The sequence below is a fragment of the Pezoporus occidentalis genome, unplaced genomic scaffold, assembly GCF_034315485.1.
Source record: "Pezoporus occidentalis ecotype Australia unplaced genomic scaffold, CSIRO_AGI_Poc_V1 ctg126, whole genome shotgun sequence".
NCBI classification, from domain to species: domain Eukaryota; kingdom Metazoa; phylum Chordata; class Aves; order Psittaciformes; family Psittacidae; genus Pezoporus; species Pezoporus occidentalis.
In genome coordinates this window covers 1,036,807-1,057,167 of record NW_026913060.1, presented here as the reverse complement: position 1 = coordinate 1,057,167, position 20,361 = coordinate 1,036,807, and the positions used below count along the sequence as shown (strand labels likewise).

The window sequence follows — 20,361 nt, the reverse complement described above, 5'->3', positions numbered from 1 at the left end:
GGATTGTCCAGCTAGAAGCAATTATTCCATAAGCAAAATCCTGTGTACGTGGGGAAGATAGTAGGTTGGTGTGAGCTACATGTTGTGCACTTATCTCTCTTCAGTGCAGAAATGTCTGTATGAGAATTTCAGATGGATTGTGGTAGTGGCCTGATCTTTTTCCACTCCTCCTGAGTTTATCTTGCCCTCCCTGCTTCATAAAATCTCTTCTCAATGGATCCTCCATGAAAACTATCCTCTTCAGAAGGAAAATCTCTTGTTTTATGCAAAACATGCTGGTCCAGAAATCTGTTGTTTGTGGTGCTGGCAAAAGGAAACTCCTATGGAGACATGCTGTTCTCATTACCATTTTCTCATGAAGGGACCTGGCTGGACCAGCATCAGAAATTCCTTGAGCTGAAAATTTGTTGAATGCTGGAAGAAATATTCAGGGGAACTATAGCATACACTTGTCTTGTTCTTATTTCACTTTTCAGGCTGTTCATGGCCAATGATGGAAGCAGGGCAGCTGGCTAGATGGAGATTTGGCCATTATATTCTTAGATATTTCTACTTGCAATGGCTTGTGCCATGAAAAGATCTCCCAGATGGCTCTGGAGCTGGAGGCAGCCCATATGATGTGGTGGGATCATTAACCTGACAGCAAAGTCAAAAAAAAAAGTAATTCTAATGCCTCTGCCTGCATTGCTATGTTGGTGCAGCTGTGCTGTTCCCAGGACAAGACATAGTAACTCTGAGCTAATATGGCAGGGCTAACCCAGTGCAGTGCTCTGAATTAACACATTCTGAATCGGAAACAGTATGTACAGGAAGCCATATTGATCTCTTTTCACTGTGTTCATTCTCTCTCTATGTTAGCCTTTTTTGCTCTTTCTCCTGTGGCTTTTTTTTTTGTTGTTGGGTCCATGCAGAGGGACAGATCATGGTCAGCCCTGTGGAACTGTAGAGTCCAGGCAGGCAGGACTAGTGATGGTACCGGGTGCAGCAATTACTTCCCAGAGCTGAGAAGTTGCTTTGTGCTTCACAGCACAGGCAAACAGAACAATGTGAACAAACAGACCTTGGCAATAGGTCATACCAAACCTGTACACATTGCTTACACTGGTATCTTACTCTTCCTTTTACTTATTATACATGGGAGAGTACCCAGAACCTCACCACAGCTCTTACGCAAAACTGGCAGTAAGTGACCCAGCTCCAAAGTGCACAGATCCTGGTGCCAGATTTGATTTAAAGAAACAGGTAAGCAACATCAATACAGGTTAGCTAGGCAAGGGTTGTGTCAGTGCAGTTGAATGCCAAATTACTGCATACCTGTCTGCTTCCTCCTCAGCCCCTAGGACAATTCCCCTCCCAGATTAGATACAATTATACTCTCATGCTCATCACATGGTTAGTTACAAAAATGTTCCAATGTCTTTCTATGAATCAGTAAAGCTGATTTGCCCTTCATTTTCTTGATCCTCAGTTCTACCTTCTCTAATGACAGAGACTATATTTAAAGCTAGGTACTCCGCTTGCATTTCCCCAGCTGCCTGGCACCTCCTGTGTCCCCCCCGAGTTCCTGATGATGAAATGCTCATGGGTCAGAGAATGCCCCTACAGCTTCCTCTGAATTTCATTAGGACATGCTGACAAGGACAAAGCTAACTCATTTGAATGGTTTCGAGTCTGTTCTTTCCTGATTCTGCTCTGGGCTTCTTTCTCCTCATTAAAATTATTTTAGTTAACTTTTGAAGACTGAAACAAAAGCAACATTTAATGCTTTGGCCCTTTTTTGTATCAAATATTGTTTGAGCTCTTAGACTTGCCGTGTTCTTTTTACTTTATTTATGCTTATGGACCCATTTCTTACTGCCTTTTCTATCTCTGGATGGTCATCCTGGGGTTTGGTTCTGACAGCTCCCCTTGCCTGTGTGATTTCTAGGGACTTTTCATTAGTTGCAGGCTCTTCCTTCTGCCCTTGTATGATTGCAACTGCCGATTTTGAGTCCTCAAAGAGCTCCTAATGCAGCCTCAGTGCTCTCTTCCCACGCTTCTGAGCTTTTCCCTGCATAGGCACAGTTTGCTGTTGTGCCTTTAGTATCATCCCTTTTGGCAGCCGTGAGCTGTTCGCAGCTCTTTTATCCTTCAGATTCTCTTCCCGGGAGACACTCCCTGCTCTGGTCCCCTGAGGCTGCTGCTGCTGCTTTTCTGGAGTCCATTATCCTCACATCATACTTTTCTTCAGGTCAGGAATGCTTTCATCGCACAGTCAATCCTCATACAAACTACTGCTACATTCGGGTTTTCAGGGATCCTTTGCTTTCTGGTGGAATCAAACAGGAAACATAGACTTCTTCGTAACTGTCACCCACACTTCCCAAAATACAAATTCTGTTCCCAGAATGTTTCAAGAGCTTATTCTGCATACAGGAAAAGTTCAGGTAATGGGTGAATGGGAACTTGTGGTGCTGTCCTTTAGAGTAGTTGCAGGACGCTGGATCAGTGAGCAGGATGTCTCTACTCCAGAAGACATCTAGCAAAGGTCTGCTCTGAATAATGCTGGAACTATACAAGCAGGTTGTATAGTACAAGCTTAGCAATTGCCAGCATTGAATGACGTATAGTACAAACTGAAAATGTGTTCCTAATGGTTAGCGCTTGAGTGAATTCTTGGCATATGGAAAAAATAATTACCTGATTATAATCAGACATCAATCATTCTCCATGCACATTTTTAAATCTCTCAAGAACTGATTAAATATGTACAAATCTGGGCTGTGTTTTGGTTTGGCAGAAGCGGGGTGGCTGCACGGCTGGACCCTGTTGAGTACTGTTATCACTGGATGACACGTGCCATCATGGAGCACTTGGATCTGGGGAAGATAAAACGCTCCTTTTGCTCATTGCCCTTTAAGGACATTTGCCGTAATGGGGCTCCACTGACAGGCAGCTTTCACAGCGATGTCTATGCCATGCTTAGATCTCTTCAGGCCACAAGGGCCACAACTCCAGCAAAACTGAAACTGCACCCCAGAGGGTGAGACCTCCATGGCCTGCGCAGAGCCCTCACCAGTGTATAAGGAAAAGCTGCTCCCAGCTGTCTTGGGGAGGTATTTTATGGAGGTGGGAACTCTTGCATTTTTGGTCATTAACAGCACAAACAGGCTGGCACACAACTAACCAGCAAACCTTGTGTTTATTACACCTTATCTTCTCCCATGCAAGCTGGGGCTCAAGGATGCTTCTGCCTCAAAGCTTCCTCAGCCCCAGGTGCACCAGGACCCCCCACAAAGGCAGCAAGAGCCCTTCTCCTTCCTTGCTTCCTCCACTCCATCTGGCAGAGCAGGTCCCATCTGGGTGGGTGATTACACTACACCCCAAGCCCCCTGCAGCCATTAACACCTACCCCCAGACTCATCAAGAGCCCTGCCAGGTGGGAGATGGATCCAGTGGTCCCCATAGTTGCTGTTCCACCAGGTAAGCAATGATGGCAGATCTTAGCACCTTCCACACTGGGGCAGAGTGTGGGGGGCCAGAGAAAGGAGGCAGGTGTTCTATTCCTGAAGGGAGCTCTTGATGTGCCAGCAGGCAGTGTCTCTCCTGCAGGCATCACTGTGATTTTGCAGGATGCTCCTGAGCTATACGGCAAGAGACAATTTCCAGGTCGTGACTTTGCAACACATCATGAGTTCATGTAATACATATATGTGGCAGTAATTCCCATGTGCATAAGATGCTGTGGGTTCCTCTTGGGAGAAGGAGCAATCCGTCTCACATACATGGCATTTGTAGCTATGGAAGAAGGAACACTTCATCCAATGGGATGAATTGAGAGGACAGGTAGGGCTGCCTGTCACAGGGCTTGGGAAGCTGGTGGGTGCTAGAGACAGTACGTTGCAGGAGCATTCGGGGAACTTTTATGGCTAGAAGGTAGATGCCAGCTTCTCTGCAAGGTGCTGCCTTCATCACAGAGCAGCCATCCTCAGCCATGTCCTCTGCTCACTGGCATGTTCCTCTACAAGACACAGGCTGGGCTCTGTAGGGATGAGCTGGTAAGGCCCAAAATGAGGAAAGACTGGCAAAATTAAGGCACTGGTAGCAGCTGTCCAAGGGAGAGGAAATTCCTTTTTGTTCCGAACTCCCACATGGTTTATTTGCAGTGGGAAAAACAGCTTCAGCTGTCTGTAGGATGCCATCTGTGACAGAGGAGCTGGGCTGACCCTGGGAACCACATAAAGCACCACCATTGCTTTAGAAATGCTGCAGCATTTTCCACTGCAAGCATATGGGCTACTAAACACCACAACCTTATCCTGCCCTGACCAGACTAGCACTTTTACACCCTGCCTCAAAACTGGAACAAAAAAAAAAACAAACCAAGAAATAACAGTGAAAAATAGGTAAAATAAAAACCAGAGAAACCCTTGCTCAGGCAACAGATAAACCACAAATAAAAGCACTCCTGTAAACTCAGCTGGCTGTAGACAGCTACAGCAAAATGGATGTTGTGCCCTTAAGGGCTTTTGTACTCATGTGCTATTTAATTCATAGCGCACAATAAAGCAGAGGATTAAAGGGCAGTCTCTAGCTATGCAGGCAGCAATAGATGAGACTCTTCTTGGAAAAAGCAAATAAATAAATGAAGATGAGAGCTCCACCGGCACACCAGCCTTGCTTCTGATTCATGCATCTCCAGCAGCATTCCCCACTTGTGAGTCTGCCCATAACTGTGCCAGTATAGGATGGCTTGGAGGCATTACCTATATGCCCTCTTGCTCTCTTAAAGTTTCCGCTTCTTGCTGTGGAGCTAGGATTATATAGAACCTCTTGATGCTTTTATTTCTCAGATTTAAAATGGAGATGACAGCAACACGCCGTATCTTCAAAAGACTGTGTGCCCAAGTTGTGTGCATGGCACATACTCTTAGGTCTTTCAAAGAAGGGACTAACTAATCATTTCACACTAGACTGAAGGGAGCACTGGACAAATGCACACCCTGGTCTCTGGGTGATTTTATGGATCTTTTCTATGTTTGGGTTTCCAGATGTTCCCTTACAGAAGTCCATGGAGGTGGATAGTCATGGTGAGGGGATCAAAAATACATGGCTCTGTCCTGGGTTCAGCAGTAGCAGTCATTTTTCTCCTTCTTAGTGCTGGTGCTACACTGGTGTTATCAGCGCTGTTCCCAGGCCGAAAGTCAAAAACACAGCACTGCACCAGCTACTAAGAAGGCGAAAAATGGCTGCTAATGCTGAACCCAGGACAGGCTCTCATTTCACTATGCTTCTACCAAGGCAGTCAGTCCTCCTGGTCTGCATCCTGAACCTTCCCATCCAATAGCTAATGTTACTTTCACTAAAGCGCTGCCTGTGCAGTGATCCTAGATCCTCAGCCATTCCTGGGACACTTCTTTAAAGGCAAAGCTAAACATCACTGGTTTGTGTAGGGTTTGGAAATCTGGCTTCACACTTTCTTGGCGTGAGACTTGAAAAAGTCACGCTGTCCCCCAGAATAGAAGAATAAATACGTATTTTCAGACAGGTGAGAATGTTTCATTTGGTCTTGAATTTTTTAAAATGTTGTATTCCAGTTCTGACACTGAATTTAAAATACTCAGCATGAGCAGTCATCTCTAAATGCTAAATCTAAATGCTTTGTTCAATAATGATCAAAACATGACATTTGCTTATTGAAGGTAGAACTAGTGCCTCCCTCTTTGCTTTTATTAGCAAATGAAATTCTGTAAGAAAAAATTGGAATAGTTTCAGAGTTTTTAATTTTCTAAGGGATGCAGGTCCTGTCTGAGCCCAGTCCCTCCAGCCACCCAAGTGATCTTCCACTAAGAGGAATAGGGACCAGTTAGGATAGACATAAAGGTGAGTACAAATTACCCTTAACACAGGTTCCCCCAGAGTCATGCAGGCACACAGACCAAATTAATGGACCTGGGAGTGCCTCTGGAGTTGCAAGTCGGTGTGTGCATTTCGATTGCTTCTACTCTCCTGTTAAGAGTGAGATTCCCCTCTGCCATGTAGGAAGGCGTCTCAAGGACATGAAGCAGAAGTTGCTCATGGTGCTTTTTTGCTAGCCTGTTGTCAGGACAATGGGACACACCATGGTGCAGCCTTTGTTTGTCTGCTTTGTCCTCCAGAGCCATGACAAAATCTTTCATTGCAGACCCCAGAATTCCTGTGAGATTTCCAGGACCCTTACACCTTGGGTGCCATGGCCTCTCCTGTTTGCTCCCCTCAGTGTCCCCATAGGTCTCATCCCACTTTCTCCCCTGCAAAAGTCTTCACTTCTCACACAGAGGCACTACACAAAATTAAGGAAGGCAGTAGGACCCAAGAGGACAGGGGTCTATCATTTCTGATCTATTACTAGCTAGGATCTTTGGGAAGGCAAAACTTTTTGCCTTCCTGCTCTGGGTATACAGGTTTCTTCCAGCAGATCTGAAGACCTTTTCAGGAGCTGCAATACCCCCAGCTGACTGCATGCTGATGCAGGCTGAAAGGGGCAGGTAAGAGTTCATACGCATCTATGGGATCCATCAGTGCTAAGCTGACAAGAATGAAAACAGTGAAAGGAACTGAGAGTGGCTAAGCCAGAAACAAAGGTCTAGAGAAGAGCCTTGTAGGACAGGTCCATGATACAGCCATGGCTGAGCAGTGAATTGTCCCACTTGGCATTGTAAATGCCTGGACCTTCAGCTCTTTACGCTTCTCTGCATTCAGCAGGTAGTGGTAACTGCCTGCCCCATGCTGTCCCTGCCTGAATGTCACTGCTGTGGGTTTGTTTGCTGGCTGTACCTCTTCTGAGAAGGTAAAGTGATGGCTGTACTACTGGGCACAGGTTCCCTGGCATTATTTAATCTTACTGAACAACTTCTGCTGAACACTGCATGGTCATATAGGTATTGTGGATCCAGCTCTGCCAGGGGGCAGAAAGACTCAGGCTGGATCAGGAAGAAAAGTGCTGCTTCAGGGAGTAACTTCCAGGCAGAAGAGGTTTAGCAATTTAGTCCATGGGCCTGTTTGCAGTATTCTTGCTTACAGACTGTTCTGTCTGGGTCTGACAGATATCTCTGTTGATAGGTAGCCATCTCTCCAGGAAAAGAACCAATCCGTCACTACTTTAAGAAGCTACCCCAGAGCTGGAATAATGTGGCTTCATATTAATCTCTTCTTACCTCTACTTCTGGCTCCCTACAGAGCTGGTGACACACAAAAACCAGCCCCATTCCCTATGCATGTGGAATGAACCCCTGTAGCCTCATCTTTGACTACAGAGTTGACTTCTCTTGCTATGGCCACAGTGACATGCCACAGACCACAGCTTTCCACCTCCAGGAGTAATGTGTGTGCAGGGATAGAAGCTGTAGTAGGAGGAGTAATGGGACAGAAGGCAGTTGTAAAAACACAGCCTGGCACAGAGCTGAGGACTTTTCCCATCCTTTACTAGACAGCACAATTTATGCAGCTGGTGCAGGAGTTCCTACCAGCTGCCAATGAGGGAATCTCCTGCATAATCTAGAAGCTATGACAGGCAGGTGAGTGCTTCTGCCTCTGCCCATTGGTGGGAACTTAACCCAGGGACATCAGACACTTGATTCCAGCATGGGGTTTAGTGATAGGGAAGCATCATTCTGATTATAACATATCACCCTCAAAAGCACAAGATGCAGTTCATAAGGCAAAAGGATTTATTTTCTCCCTCAAAAATGTTAATTATGTTGCCCTCATTAAATGCTAAACACATTGATCCTCTGGAGCAGAGAGTACCATATGGTTATTCATGACAAAATATATCTCTGGAGCCCTGTTGCAACAGTGAGAAACTGCATGGGGATGGATGTAGTGAAGAAGTGTGGAGTTTAAAGGACATGTGTGAAAGGTGCTGCTCTGACTGTGATGGAAGCCAACCTCCTTCCCTACAAGAAGGGAGGGGGCTCAGAGCCAGGTCCAAACCCCCCGGCTCTTTGCTCAGCAGTGACATGATTGTTCTGCGGAGTGCTGCCGGAGCTGCACTGGAGTTCAGTAGGTGCATTGAGCCCTGCAGGAATGCCTGCTGGTGAAAGCAGCACACATGCACACACGCCAGCTGTCCCACTCTGCTCTCTTATTGAATAATCAATGCAGCATTAGATAAAAATAGGTGCCATCTTTCAGGAACGGAGGGGTGGCATGTCTTGACTTTTCTGAGCATCCGCTCTCCCTGGGTAGCAGCCAAGAAGTCAGTCAGCAGATCAGTTGTGCAGCATTGCTTCTGCTGCGGCTGGCCCAGGTACAGGCCCCTCCGTGACTGCTCTCAGGGATGGTCCCTGCCCAGCTGGATCCAGAGCCCATGACGTGCCCTCTGGGGACTGTTCCTGTCTCTACTTCCCCTTTACAGCTGATAAATCAATGATTTGCTCAGTGATTTTTCAAGCACGCACCCCATGGCTGAATGTATGCAAACCAGGATTTACAGTGAAAAAAAATCCCTGAATAGGCGGCCTGACTTCATCCCAGCTGCCCACTTTGATGATAGGACCTGGATCTGGTCACTCCAGTTATCTCCTGGTAGCTCTGGTTTACAGGCAAACTGGGAAAGAAGTGTATGCATAGCATGGCAAGCAGTGCATTAAGGTGAAGGGAATGGAAGGCTTCTGCATACTTTCATAGGTCTCTTGCAGGTATGTCGAAGCCATATACATTTGCTGTCTGTTGGCTTCAGGTTTCTCCTTCAGAGACATTTGCTGAACTTCTCTGCCTTGTGCTCTGCTTTAGGGTGCCATCAAACCAATGTTAGGGCTTGGTGCTTCCCAAAACTGATTCCCTGCTACCATAGCAAATCTTCCTGCTTTGTACCCTGGGGCCTATGCAGACCTGAATTGAAAACACCTGCTTTCCTTTTGAGAATCAGATCAATATAGATGAAGACCAAGACCTTGAAGACACCTAATTTATCAGTTTCTCCTTATTTTGCTTGGACTCCTAAATCTTTTGAACGCTGAGGGCACAAGTGACCTTGCTAGGAAACACCCTGAGGCTACCTCAGCCTGGCATTTCCTTTAGGAAAAAATCTCATTTAAAATGATCCCACATTAGTCTTGGCAGGAAGCTTGAATTGTGACTGTCTCAAGGCAGCTCCATTAATTACTGTTCCCATTGCACTATGAATGATCAAATACTGTGGATCAGTTTTAATTGGCTATCGATTTCTTATGTTATTACCTACAGTTGTGCTGAGATGCCGTCAGATGTACTGGATGCTTTTGATTATTCTTGCTGGCAGCTGGGATTAAAAACAGTGGGCACACACTTCTTGATCTGTAATGGATTGCCACGGTGTGCCAACAAAAATCGTTGGCAGGATGAATGGTCCTGGTTTGCCTGTCTCTTGTGCTATTGAGCTGCAGCGCAGTTACTGTTGTGAAGGCATCTACCCTGAGGGACTGGCTGCCAAGGAAAGCGGGAAAAGCTTCAAAGAGCATGAGGATTTACTGCTTACAAAATTGCACTGCTGTCAGCACCAAGGCAAGGTGAGTCAAGAGAGCAAGGACTGGGTGGGCACAGGCAAAGAAACAGTCCCCACCAGAGAGTGAATCCACCAAGGGGAGGCAGATCAGACTGCTTTTGCATCACTGGGAGTAAGCCACACAGCATACCAACCACAGGGATACCCCCGTGTGAGCACGAGCAGGTTGGCACAATGATGGCCCTGTGCACACAGCCTGCTAATGGCCTTCCTGAGATGCACTTCCCCCTTGGAGCCAATCTGGTAATGCCTGAGCCTAGACTGTGACATGCTCTCATTATCTGGCAGAGCTCCTCCTTGCTTAAAGGAGATGGTTTCCTGTCCTCCTGACCCCACATGACACCTTAATTTACAAACTATGACTTTTCTAATTGCACTTTGACAGAGAGAGAGGCAAACTTCTCCTTTCCCCTCCAAGAACTGTCATTTAATTAACAGGCAGGTATCTCTCAGGATTACAGCCCAGCTCTAAGCAGACACTCACTACTCAGTAAATCAGTCCTATGAAGGCTCACTACATTTATCTCTGTATTTTGATAACTGCATTTCTGCTAATCCCTCTCTATGCCAGCTTTCTGGATTTACCTCTCATGGACCCATGGAGAGAGTAGTTAATCAAATGAACAGTCCCCATCTCACTTTTTATTCACTTCCTTGTTGCTGATCTCAAATGTCTGTGTTATAGATACTTTCACAGTAGAGCAATACCTATGCTGGCACTATTACCAGTTTCTAGTTCAGTCCAGCTCTCGTATCTCCTACAGCCATGACCAGAGACAGTAGACACGAGAGATCAAAATCAAGGAAGTTGGGGCTGGCTGAATATCAGGAAGCATTTAGTCTTGTTCCTTCTTCACAAACTGGGATCATCTCTCTGCAATCTGTTCTTGACATATGTTTTCTAACAGATCCTTAACAGAAATTCCAGTATTGGAGACTCCCACAAATCCCAAGCAACCCTTTCCAGTGCTTCTTGCCCTCCTATTAGATGTCTGAAAGCGAGGGGGAGAACAATGTTGAAAGGCCATCTTGCACATTTTGCCCAGATGGACGTAGTTTCTAGTACTTGGGGGCCATACCATCTGTCCTACTGGTCATGAGGAGTAGATTCCTCTTACTTTGATTGTGGTTTTGTTTCCATGGTGGCAGAAAGAGTAGCAAATGGTGTCTGTCCCTTGTAACTGTTTTCACAAAGCATGCTAGGATGCAGCAAAGTTCAAAGAAAACTAGTGTATTACTGAATGTGAGTGGCTGAGGGTCAAACCCAAGACCCCTGGATTTTGATGCATGGATCAATAGTCGGAGTTAACAGCCATATTTTGCAAACTCAGCTTGGAGATAATGTGACCATTTCAGATCAAGTATAGCTCAAGTGAAGATAACAACCACCAAATGATCTGTGCTTACGGAGCTATAAAGGCAAGTGAGCATCCATGTCCTCACCTTTGCCTCCACAATGGAAAGCATAGAGCTGCAATGTGATTGCCTACACAAATTGCCACAGATACCCCTGTCTTGCCAAATTACTACCTAATTCCCTTAACGACTTGGTAGAAAGGAGATCACACAAAACAGCTGGGCAGTTTCTGACTAGGTGTGTACTCCCTGCCTGATGGTAGTTAGGATCTTTGCAGATTTGGTGTCATCTACAGCTGTGAAACTCTACAGTGCCAGAGGAAGTGTCCTACCAAGCACCTCCAAATGCAAGGGTATGTAAACTGGCCTCCTGGACAAATACTGCTGGCAACTTATTGGACATGAGACATCCAAGGCCAACCAAAGTGTGAACTGGCTGGAACTACGGAGGAACTCTGCTTCAGCACGTCTGCTCCTTAGTAAATACCTTGTCTTTCAAACCTCTGCTCCTCTGCCAGTGAAAGCAAAACTTGGGGTCAAACTGGGGAAAGGAACAATAGGAATTCATACAATTAGTCTAGACCTACAGTATAACATTCTGCTAGCTAAGGCTGTACAGCCTGTTACCAAGCAATGCACAGTGTGTGTGTTACGCTACCCAAAATAAACAAGTGTAGTAGAACTGAGTTCACTTTCCCCATCACTGAGCATTTCTCAGTCCCTTAATCTTTCCTACCCACCCACAGGCTGGAAAGCAAAAGGGGAAAAGGGCTGGACTGCAGAGGAGGAGTCACCAAAATGCACAGACAGCACCCTGGTAGTTCAAGAACTGTTGTCACTGCGATTATCTGTGAGAGGTTGTATCCTGAACTTCCAGAAGTGGGACTGAAGCCCAGGGAGGAGTAATAAGAGCCTTCAGGCCATGCTGGCAGTCAGGAGAAGAACTCTGAATCTCTGCTGCTGGCTTTGCCTGGCTGTGACCAAAAACCCTATGTGAGGCTGCAAGGTTAGGGAGAAGGAGAAAGAGGGGGAGAATAGCTGTTCCACAGTGAGGAACATACTGTAAGTCTCCTAGGGAAGCTGGCATTGCTGCACCCATCACAGCTGAGCATAGCTAAAATGAACAAGGAATTAAACCCAGTTGCAGAGTTCCCTTTGATCAGCCCCTTCTGCTGGTCTAATCCGGCCTGGCCTCTCCACAGGACAGACCAACCTTTGGCTAGCACTAGTGTAGCCCCCTGAAATCAGTGGGGCAGCAGAGAAGTCACTCAGAGGAAAAGACCTGACTCCATTAACCAGGGAGTCACAGCTCCCCAGGGTGACCTCATTTGTCATTTGGTTCAACCTGGGCAGAGAGAGAAGAGGAGGAGGAGAACAGCAGATCTCAGCTACCATGGCTCAGAGCTCCTTTTCCCCTCCATTGCAGACCCCAGAGCAGCAGCAGCTGGGACTGCAAAGAGTACTGGTGGACAATACCAGCAAGTTTTACACTAGGGCTGGCTGCATGCACATGGGAGCTTTTCTAGGGAAATGTATATGAAGGCTCACATGGTCCAGAACATCACCTCTCCTGACCAAGCATGGCAGGGCTGCCTGGCAGCACAGGCAGGCATGCTGCACACAGCACTAGTGGAATTACCTCTGGGTAGTCTCTGAGGTGCTGAGCAAGAGAAGCCATAGACAGACATGGTAACTCACAGCATCTGTAATGCTTCCCACTTGCTTTTGAGTTTGTGAAAAAGCCAGCAACCCAGCAGGGAGGACCATGAGACAAGGGGCTGTCCCAGCCATGGCTCTGTAGTGTTCCTGGGAACAGAATGGCTGTAATACAGCCCTGCTCCTCCTGAGGGTTGAACTGGGGGCTGTGCTCCTTCCCCATGGAGTGGCACACAAACATATATACACCAAATCAAGAGGACTGCTTTGTCCCACTGAGTTTCTGGCAGACTTGCTCTTTGGCTGGAAAAGTCATAGCTCCCAGGTTAGGGCATTAAGCTTAATGGTGACATCAGTGGAGATGCAAAGGGGCTTTTTTTTTCCCCTCAGAGAAGGTGGAAAAGAGAAATAAAGGCCAGACCCTTAAAAAATTAGTAAGAAAGAAATAAGGAATCTCCAATCTGAATCTGTCTGCCCAGCTCCCCTGCAGTTTATGGCTAGTGTGGTTTGTTCTCTGCCATGTGGGACAATTTAGCTCCTGTTGACAGATGAGCTAATCAGCTCCCCTTAGCTCTTGAAGCTGTATCAAAGCCATTTAGTCATGGTACTGACGTCCACCCAGCCCATGGCTCTCCAGTTCTGTCCTCTGCCAGCAAGGCAGCATAAGCACACACAACATACATGTTAATTTTTTCCACTCTTAATTCCATCAGCAAGAGGATGTCACCAGTGGCTATTGTGCCAACATGTGGGTGATTCCCATTTCTCTTTCATCCCCTTTGCCACCCTTTGTTCCTGAAGATATATGGTAGCTCCACCAGCATCTCATGAAGGAGCAGGGTAATCTCTACAGGTCATGCTCAAATCTCATTGTCAGTACAGTGGTGGTAACAGTGGGAGAAACTGGCCTGGGTTTCAGCAGGCCCAAGTCCTGTGCTGGAAAGATGCTGATACCATTTGAACCCAGATGATCCATTTGAATGCAGATATTATGGTGTGCAATCCAGACTTCTGTCTCTGTTGCTAGGGTTGGTTTACTTCTCTATCCCAATTCCACCAACTGTTGTTCTGTGATATAGCCCTGCTCCTCCTGAGTGCTGAACTGGGGGCTGTGCTCCTTCCCTCTGGAGTGGCACACAAACATATATACACCAAATCAAGAAGACTGCTTTGTCCCACCAAATTTCTGGGAGGCTCCTTCTGCCTTTATATGAATGAAGGAAGAACCCAGACATGAAGAGGTCTCTGGGACCCTCTTTGCTTCCTGGCAGGGCCACTTGAACTGACATTATCTGGTGGCCTGTGCTTGGGTGGACACTGCTCAGGAGCATGTTTGGAGGTAGCTGGTGTTCACCGAACTGTTATGGTAACCATCAGTCTTTCAGCAGCCTGGCTGGTGAGTGCCTCTGCCCGTAGGTATTGTCAGCTATGATCCCTTATCCTGCAGACCTGCATTGGGAATACGGCTCAAGCTCGCAGTGAGACCCTGCTGGGGACCAGTGCCACCATCTCCTTTGCTATCTGGGCTTGCCCACTGTGGGGCAGCTTTGCCCTCAGATCTGCTCTGTAGCAGCAACCTGATGATGACCCCAGGCTGGGCCATGACCTGGGCTGGTTGGGTCTTGCAACTCCAGGGTGGGCCAAAGAAGGGGCAGCCACCCCTTCCTGGCAGAGAGACAAGGAGTTGCATGTGGAGAGACCCTGCCATACCCAACCACGGGGCAGTCTCTGACTGGCTATTCCAGGAAAGAAGAAGTTTCTCAAAAGCCTTACACTCCCCAGTCTCCCCCAGACCTCCCCACCCTCTTCTTGCTCTGAAGAGAGATTTGTGTCTCTCTAGGGTTGCTGCAGATCCCTCTGCCTGCCCAGCCAAGGAAACACTCCAGGGCTCCCCAGATGAGCAGAGTGCACTGTAAAAAAGGTGCCACAAAAGCAAACAGGAGGAAAAGCTGGGGAGGCTCAATATGAGCTGAGTTGCACAGGCTGACTCTACACCATCTCCCGCTCCTCTCCATGGGTGAGCAGGTGGGCGACCTCGGCCGTGCCATGAGATACGATCACCCACCTATACAGACAATGTCCATGAAGCCGTACATTCCATAACAGATCTGGAAGAGAAGGTCCTGGCGCTGCCATTTGGCTGAAGGACTGAAGGTCGACCAGATGAGCCACGAGATACTGGCGATGAGGAAGAGGGAACCCAGGATGGCTGCTGCAATCTGAACCTTCTCAATGACTGTCAGAGAGATGGCCTGCCACTGCAAGGGGAGGCAACAGAGAGAGGAGAGGGGACAAGGGGAAGGAGGAATGAAAAAGAGAAGAGATTAGTTACTTGGGATATGTCGCTGGTTTACATTATAGGTGGCGGTTTCGGACATCTCAAAGAGCATCTATGAGCATAAGTGCTTTTACCTGGTCCACAGGTCGCCCATGCTCTGGAGTGGAGCATGGCAGCTGTTCAACAGTGAATGGCCCCATGTTTCCTGACAGCACTGCTGAAGGAGGCAATGGGGAGGAATCCTGCATTTCACCAGGAAAGCACAGAGACCTGAGGGAGGCAGGATGGACTGGGAGCAAGACACCAAATATAACATCCCCATGACAGTAGGTCTGTGGTGGCCATTACAAGCAGGACATTGAGTTGCTACCCCAAATAGAGGTCAGGCAGCATCCTCAGCCAAGGCATCCTACTACCAAGAGAACTGTCTCAGAGAGCCAGGCTTTCCTTTGGAAGCCTCCCATGAGCTGGCTCTGTGCCACTTTGTGAGATCTGACGGGATCACAGCACTAGGTAGGCACATCCCACAAAACATGCTACAAAGAACACAAGTTGCTGTGGTCAGGACACCCTGTCTTTAGGTGATGACACATTCAGGCTGTGTTCCAAGGTAAACGTCAATGCTTCTTTCCCAGAAGAAAAAAAAAAGTAGAAATAACTTCCCCAAATCCATTCACTGTGTCAAACAGCTTGGTATAAACTACGGTATAAATATCCTAAGCCTCTCTGTCATCCAGCATAAAACCTCCCCACTCAGATTTACACTGCTGAGAGAGCTGCCCTGTAAAAAACCAAGAGCAGAAATCACTGTCTTTAACAAGACCTGGGGACATGGTCTGTAGCCCCTCCTGCAGATCAGAAATCAAATGAATAAACAGGCTGGGGAGAGACAGTCTTTCCTGGCATCGAACCATATAGGCCACCTTTAGCTGTGAGATACATGCCCTTGAAATCTCAGTGGGACTGGCAGAAGAATAAATGCAGACTTCAACCTCCTGCAGGTATAAAGGATTCAGAGGAACTGAAAATGTTCAGCCTGGATTCAGCCCAAACTCAGTGTCCCTATGAAGATGCATCTCTGTCAAGCCCTCGGCACCCTGTGTGATTGTCAAACATACCCTGCAATAGCAGGGTCACCTGTCAAGCCTTGGCCCATCCTTTTGCAGGGCAAGAAGGGAGTTCAGTTGCTGGGTCCCTCTTTAATATGCAGGCTAACCAGGAGTTACCGGTGTTTTTGGCAGGTAGGGAGGACTTTGAAACCTGGCTGAAGTACAACAGGCAACTTGTGGTGGTACAGTCAGGCATTGCTACCAGTCCAGTGACCAACCCCTGAACTTAATGCACTCCCCTGCAAAGGGCTGCCTTTGGAAAGGCACAGATGAGAGCTTCTGCCTGGGACTGAAGTCTGTGGATTGCAACTGGAAGGAGATTGCCTGGCTTGGCTCAGAGGGGAGCTGAAGTGTCTGCCTCTGCCAGCCTTGCTCCTTGGCTTACATCCTGCAGGGGCAGTCAGCTCTCAAATCATATGTCAGGGATGTGCATCATCACTGAGGTGGGTGGTAACAGCTTATTTTGTAGTTGGCCACAGAGTAAATGGCCATAAGGCTGCAGAGCAGAGAGAGAGTTTGCTCCCTGCTGAAGCAGGACTGGGCCACATCCCCACCCCAGGCTCAGCTTACTCCAGTCCTCTTCCTGCCATATGCTCCAGGAGCTGGCCCTGCCAAAGGCAAACACCGAGCACTGGGAATGCTCAGTGAGTGACCCCTTCAACAGCTTGTTCCCACTCTGCCGTAGCCCAATATATTACACACCTCCACCAAATCCAGCCACACAATTGGCCCCTTTGTGCCATGAAGAAGTTGAGATGGTGAACAGCTCTCCTCTTAGGGTTGGAAGCTTGGTGGTACCAGTTGAAACAGGCCAAAGCTAGATGCAGGGGTGCTGGAATCCACAGAAGATGCACAGTTCTGCAACTCTTCTGATATAAGACAGAGCAAAGGCCACCCAGCACCCATTGCCTCCAAATCTGAATTCTGATGGTGGGATCAGCAGCTATGCTGTCCTCCCATCCGCTCTTCAGCTTCGTTCTCAACAGCACTATAAGCCAATGCAGGACAAATCCACAACTGGTGTCATCAGCTCAGAGCTCCAGGACTAGAGGCATGTGGCAGGGAGGGGGTTTGGCTATGTGCACGGGGTTGCACTTTCACCCCTGCAGCTTTTCCCAGACCTCATCTTCCCTTCCACTAACTGTCAAACACTGAGGGGATGGGAGTGAAGGGAGCCTGGTGCCTGGTGCTGCGTGTGAAGGTTTTACTGCAGGTCTCTCACGCTGACCCATGTGTGCCTGTGCCAGCCGAATCATTCTGCATCATTTCTCTCTCAAGAGGTGGCAATGGACTGGCTCCTCACCATCTGTCTGGCACACTGCAAGGCCTGTGTTGGCAAGGGGTCTTTCCAAGGTAGCAGTTAAAGACAGAAAAAGAAGGAGCTGTTTTCTACAACTAGCAGCCATGCACAACCAGCACCACCATTTTGCAGAGAGAGAGGCTTAGGTGTTGTACTAAATATACTGTCAAAGGGATGGAGCTCAGAGCACAAAGAAGTTTCATCTGAGCGCAAAGAAGTCCTGCTCCCTTTGGTGGGAACAGAGAGGCTGAAACCCAAGCAGGGATGTTGCCTGACGCTGCCTCGCTGGCAGCAGCTCCGGGGAAGTTCACTGTGGTGATAATGAAGAGGCTGGAGTGCGTCAGCCGTGCCAGGGGGTAGGAGACTCCCCCCCGCATCTGGCACTAACTGACAGTGACACACGCAGCAGCAGTCCCGACTCTGTTCAGGAGGTGGCACTGGGGTGTGATTACCCTCTGGCAAGGAGGTAAATGGGTTAGAGCTGAACACTGAGGAAAATAACCAGCTTGCAGGAGAATTTAATAATTTTCCAGAAAAAAAAAAGTAAATAATAAATGTTGTATTTCCTCTCTGACAACCCTAAGAGCTGCAATTTAGCATCCCACATCTAGCCAGAGCCACCAATGACTGGAGTCATTATTTTTAATCTCTTAATTCCATTTTGGTACATATGGTATGAGGCTTTCAGAGAGCGAAGAAAAAGGGTGAGACAGAGGATAAAGCATGTTAGCCAGTGAGAGCACACACAGAAGGGTCCAAGAGCTGTTCAGAGGTGAAACATACTGGTAAATTTCAGCTGCAGAAGCTGGCCCTTATGCATCTGTGCACTGGTGGCCTCGGGAGCTCACCCCAATCACAGTGCTGTGCCTTTCAGATTTCATAACAGCCCTTGTAAAATCAGACATTTTCCTATTCCCCTTCTACCATCACTATGGCCAGCAGACCAGGGATTTGGTGGGTAACCCTACAGTCCCTGGGTCACAACTGGAGCTTCAAAGAAAGGTCTCAGCTACGCTGCAGAGTTCCTTTACCAGCACGTCTGAAACCCCCAATGCTCTTTGTGTGAATGCCTGGCTGCAGACACCTCCCTCCCTCCAGATCTCCAGCTCAAACGTTCAAATTCCAGCAAGGTCACAGTGTCAAGCAATCCCACCTTGCGGGGAGAGGGCAAACCTAAATGGGAGACCTTCTTTCCTCAGCTGATAATGACTGTTGAGTCCCAGGTAGCTGCTGAGCTGTACTGAAGTGCACCTTTAACAACCAGTTCACCCAGGTTGTCAATCAGGATTGTTAGGCAGGCAGGAAGCTCTACAGATGCTCTGCCAGTGCTGAACAGGGCAGAACTAAGGACTTGGTGAAACCAGAAAGCTTTAAAGGCTCCTGCAGCATAACAGGGGCAGCTTTGTGAGTGCCAGGCTAACAATGGCTTCAGAGCATGCCCAAGCAGCTCTCTGCAGTGGCTTGCCACTTGTACTGGAAAAAAGACTTCATCCCTCCAGACCATTCTGGAGAAATGTCCTCATTCACTCAGGAGCTGTCTGTCTGTCCTCTGCTCCACCCCCCCTTGCAGAGTGAATTGGCACACCACCCAGATGTTGCATGTGCAAAACAGAACACTCTCTTGGACTGACTTTCCCCAAGTTTCTCCTTTGCCTCAGAAAGGGTTTCTTTGGAGCCCAGGTCTAACATTTGGAATAAGCCAGGGGACCAGGACTGGTGCCTGCCAGTCGTGTCACTCCCATCTTCTTGCACTGTTTCATAACCTACATTTTGTACTTGTGACTGTCGTGGTTTAAACCCACCCAGCAACTAAGTAAGTACCATGCAGCCACTTCACTTGCTCATTTCCCTGCCACCTCCCCCCCCCCCCCCCAGGTGGGATGGGGAAGAGAATCGGAAGAAGGTTAAGAACAGTTTAAAAATTGAAATTAAGTAAAATACAATGATAATAGAAATAATACCAACAATACTGATGGTAATAATAGGAAACAAACAAACAAACAAAAAATCCCAACAAAACCCAAACAAACAAAAAACCAAACAACAACAACAAAAACAACAACAAAAAAAAAACCCCACACACAAAAAAGAGAGAAATTAAAATTCAGAAAATACAAGTGATGCACCACTCACTGAGTAGTACCCAGCCTGACCCAAGAAGCAATCAGTCCCTTCTGGCCAACTCCCCCCAGTTTATATACTGAGCATGATGCCCTGTGGTATGGAATACCCATATCCCTTTGGCCAGTTTGGGTCACATGCCTTGTCTCTGCTTCCTCCCAGCTTTTTGTGCCCCTCCTCACTTGCAAAACATGAGATTGAAAAGTCCTTGAGCCAGGTAAATGCTACTGAGCAATAGCTAAAACATCGGTGTGTTATCAGCGTTGCTCTCAGACTAAAGCCAAAACACAGCACTGCACCAGATAGTAAGAATCAAAAATAACTTTATTCCAGCTGAAACCAGGACAGGAACAAACCTGTTTCCCTGTTTGCTTTAGAGCTTCTGCTCAGAGGCTTGTAAGGGAAGACTCCCACTGCTAATGTAACACAGATTAATAATGTCATTACTATAGTATTTAGGTCCTGATACATATTTCCCTTTCTTTGGCACCAGCAGTCTCCAAAGGTTCCCAAGCACCAGCATGAGCAGATTCGAGGCAGATATTTGCCTGCAGAAGATATCTGTGTCTCACTGCAGCAGCTTGCAAAGAAAACTTGCTTGCTGGAAAAGCCTCCCTGCACTCCTCTGAGAGCTCCCCCATGCCCGCCTCAGGCAGTTCAGTTTATTTTTATTGCTGTATCTGACACGTCCCCTTGGTACGTATCATTTACATCCTGAGCCGTGCTAGTCAGCAATTTAATCTTCAGACCCAGGATCACAAGCAGGCAGAGGTTTTTCCTAGAAGGTTGAAGTGGACCATTCCCATAACTGCTTAGGTCTGGCTCTCCACTCACTGCTGTCATGAGGCCCTGGCCATGTTCCTCAATTATCTTCTGGAGGATGGCTTTTCTTTTTATGAATTCATCAAGCAAAGTTATGCTACCACTATGATAGCTTCCCTGCTGTACACTTACAGATGCTGTGGCTTATTCAGATACTGGAAAGGCAGCAGGGAGGAAGGAGGGCCAAGAAGTCTTTTACTGCACCCATTGCTGC

At 47.5% G+C, this 20,361-nt stretch overlaps 1 protein-coding gene across 3 annotated transcripts in view; it reads right to left on the bottom strand.

The window, feature by feature from the left end:
* MARCHF4 (membrane associated ring-CH-type finger 4) overlaps window positions 1-20,361 on the bottom strand; it is a 103,408-nt gene that overhangs the window by 6,565 nt on the left and 76,482 nt on the right. For all 3 annotated transcript variants that reach the window (XM_062607780.1, XM_062607781.1, XM_062607782.1), the window contains one exon: window positions 14,583-14,775. In XM_062607780.1, the coding sequence (XP_062463764.1) occupies window positions 14,583-14,775 (193 nt within the window). The remainder of the gene's footprint in view (window positions 1-14,582; window positions 14,776-20,361) is intronic.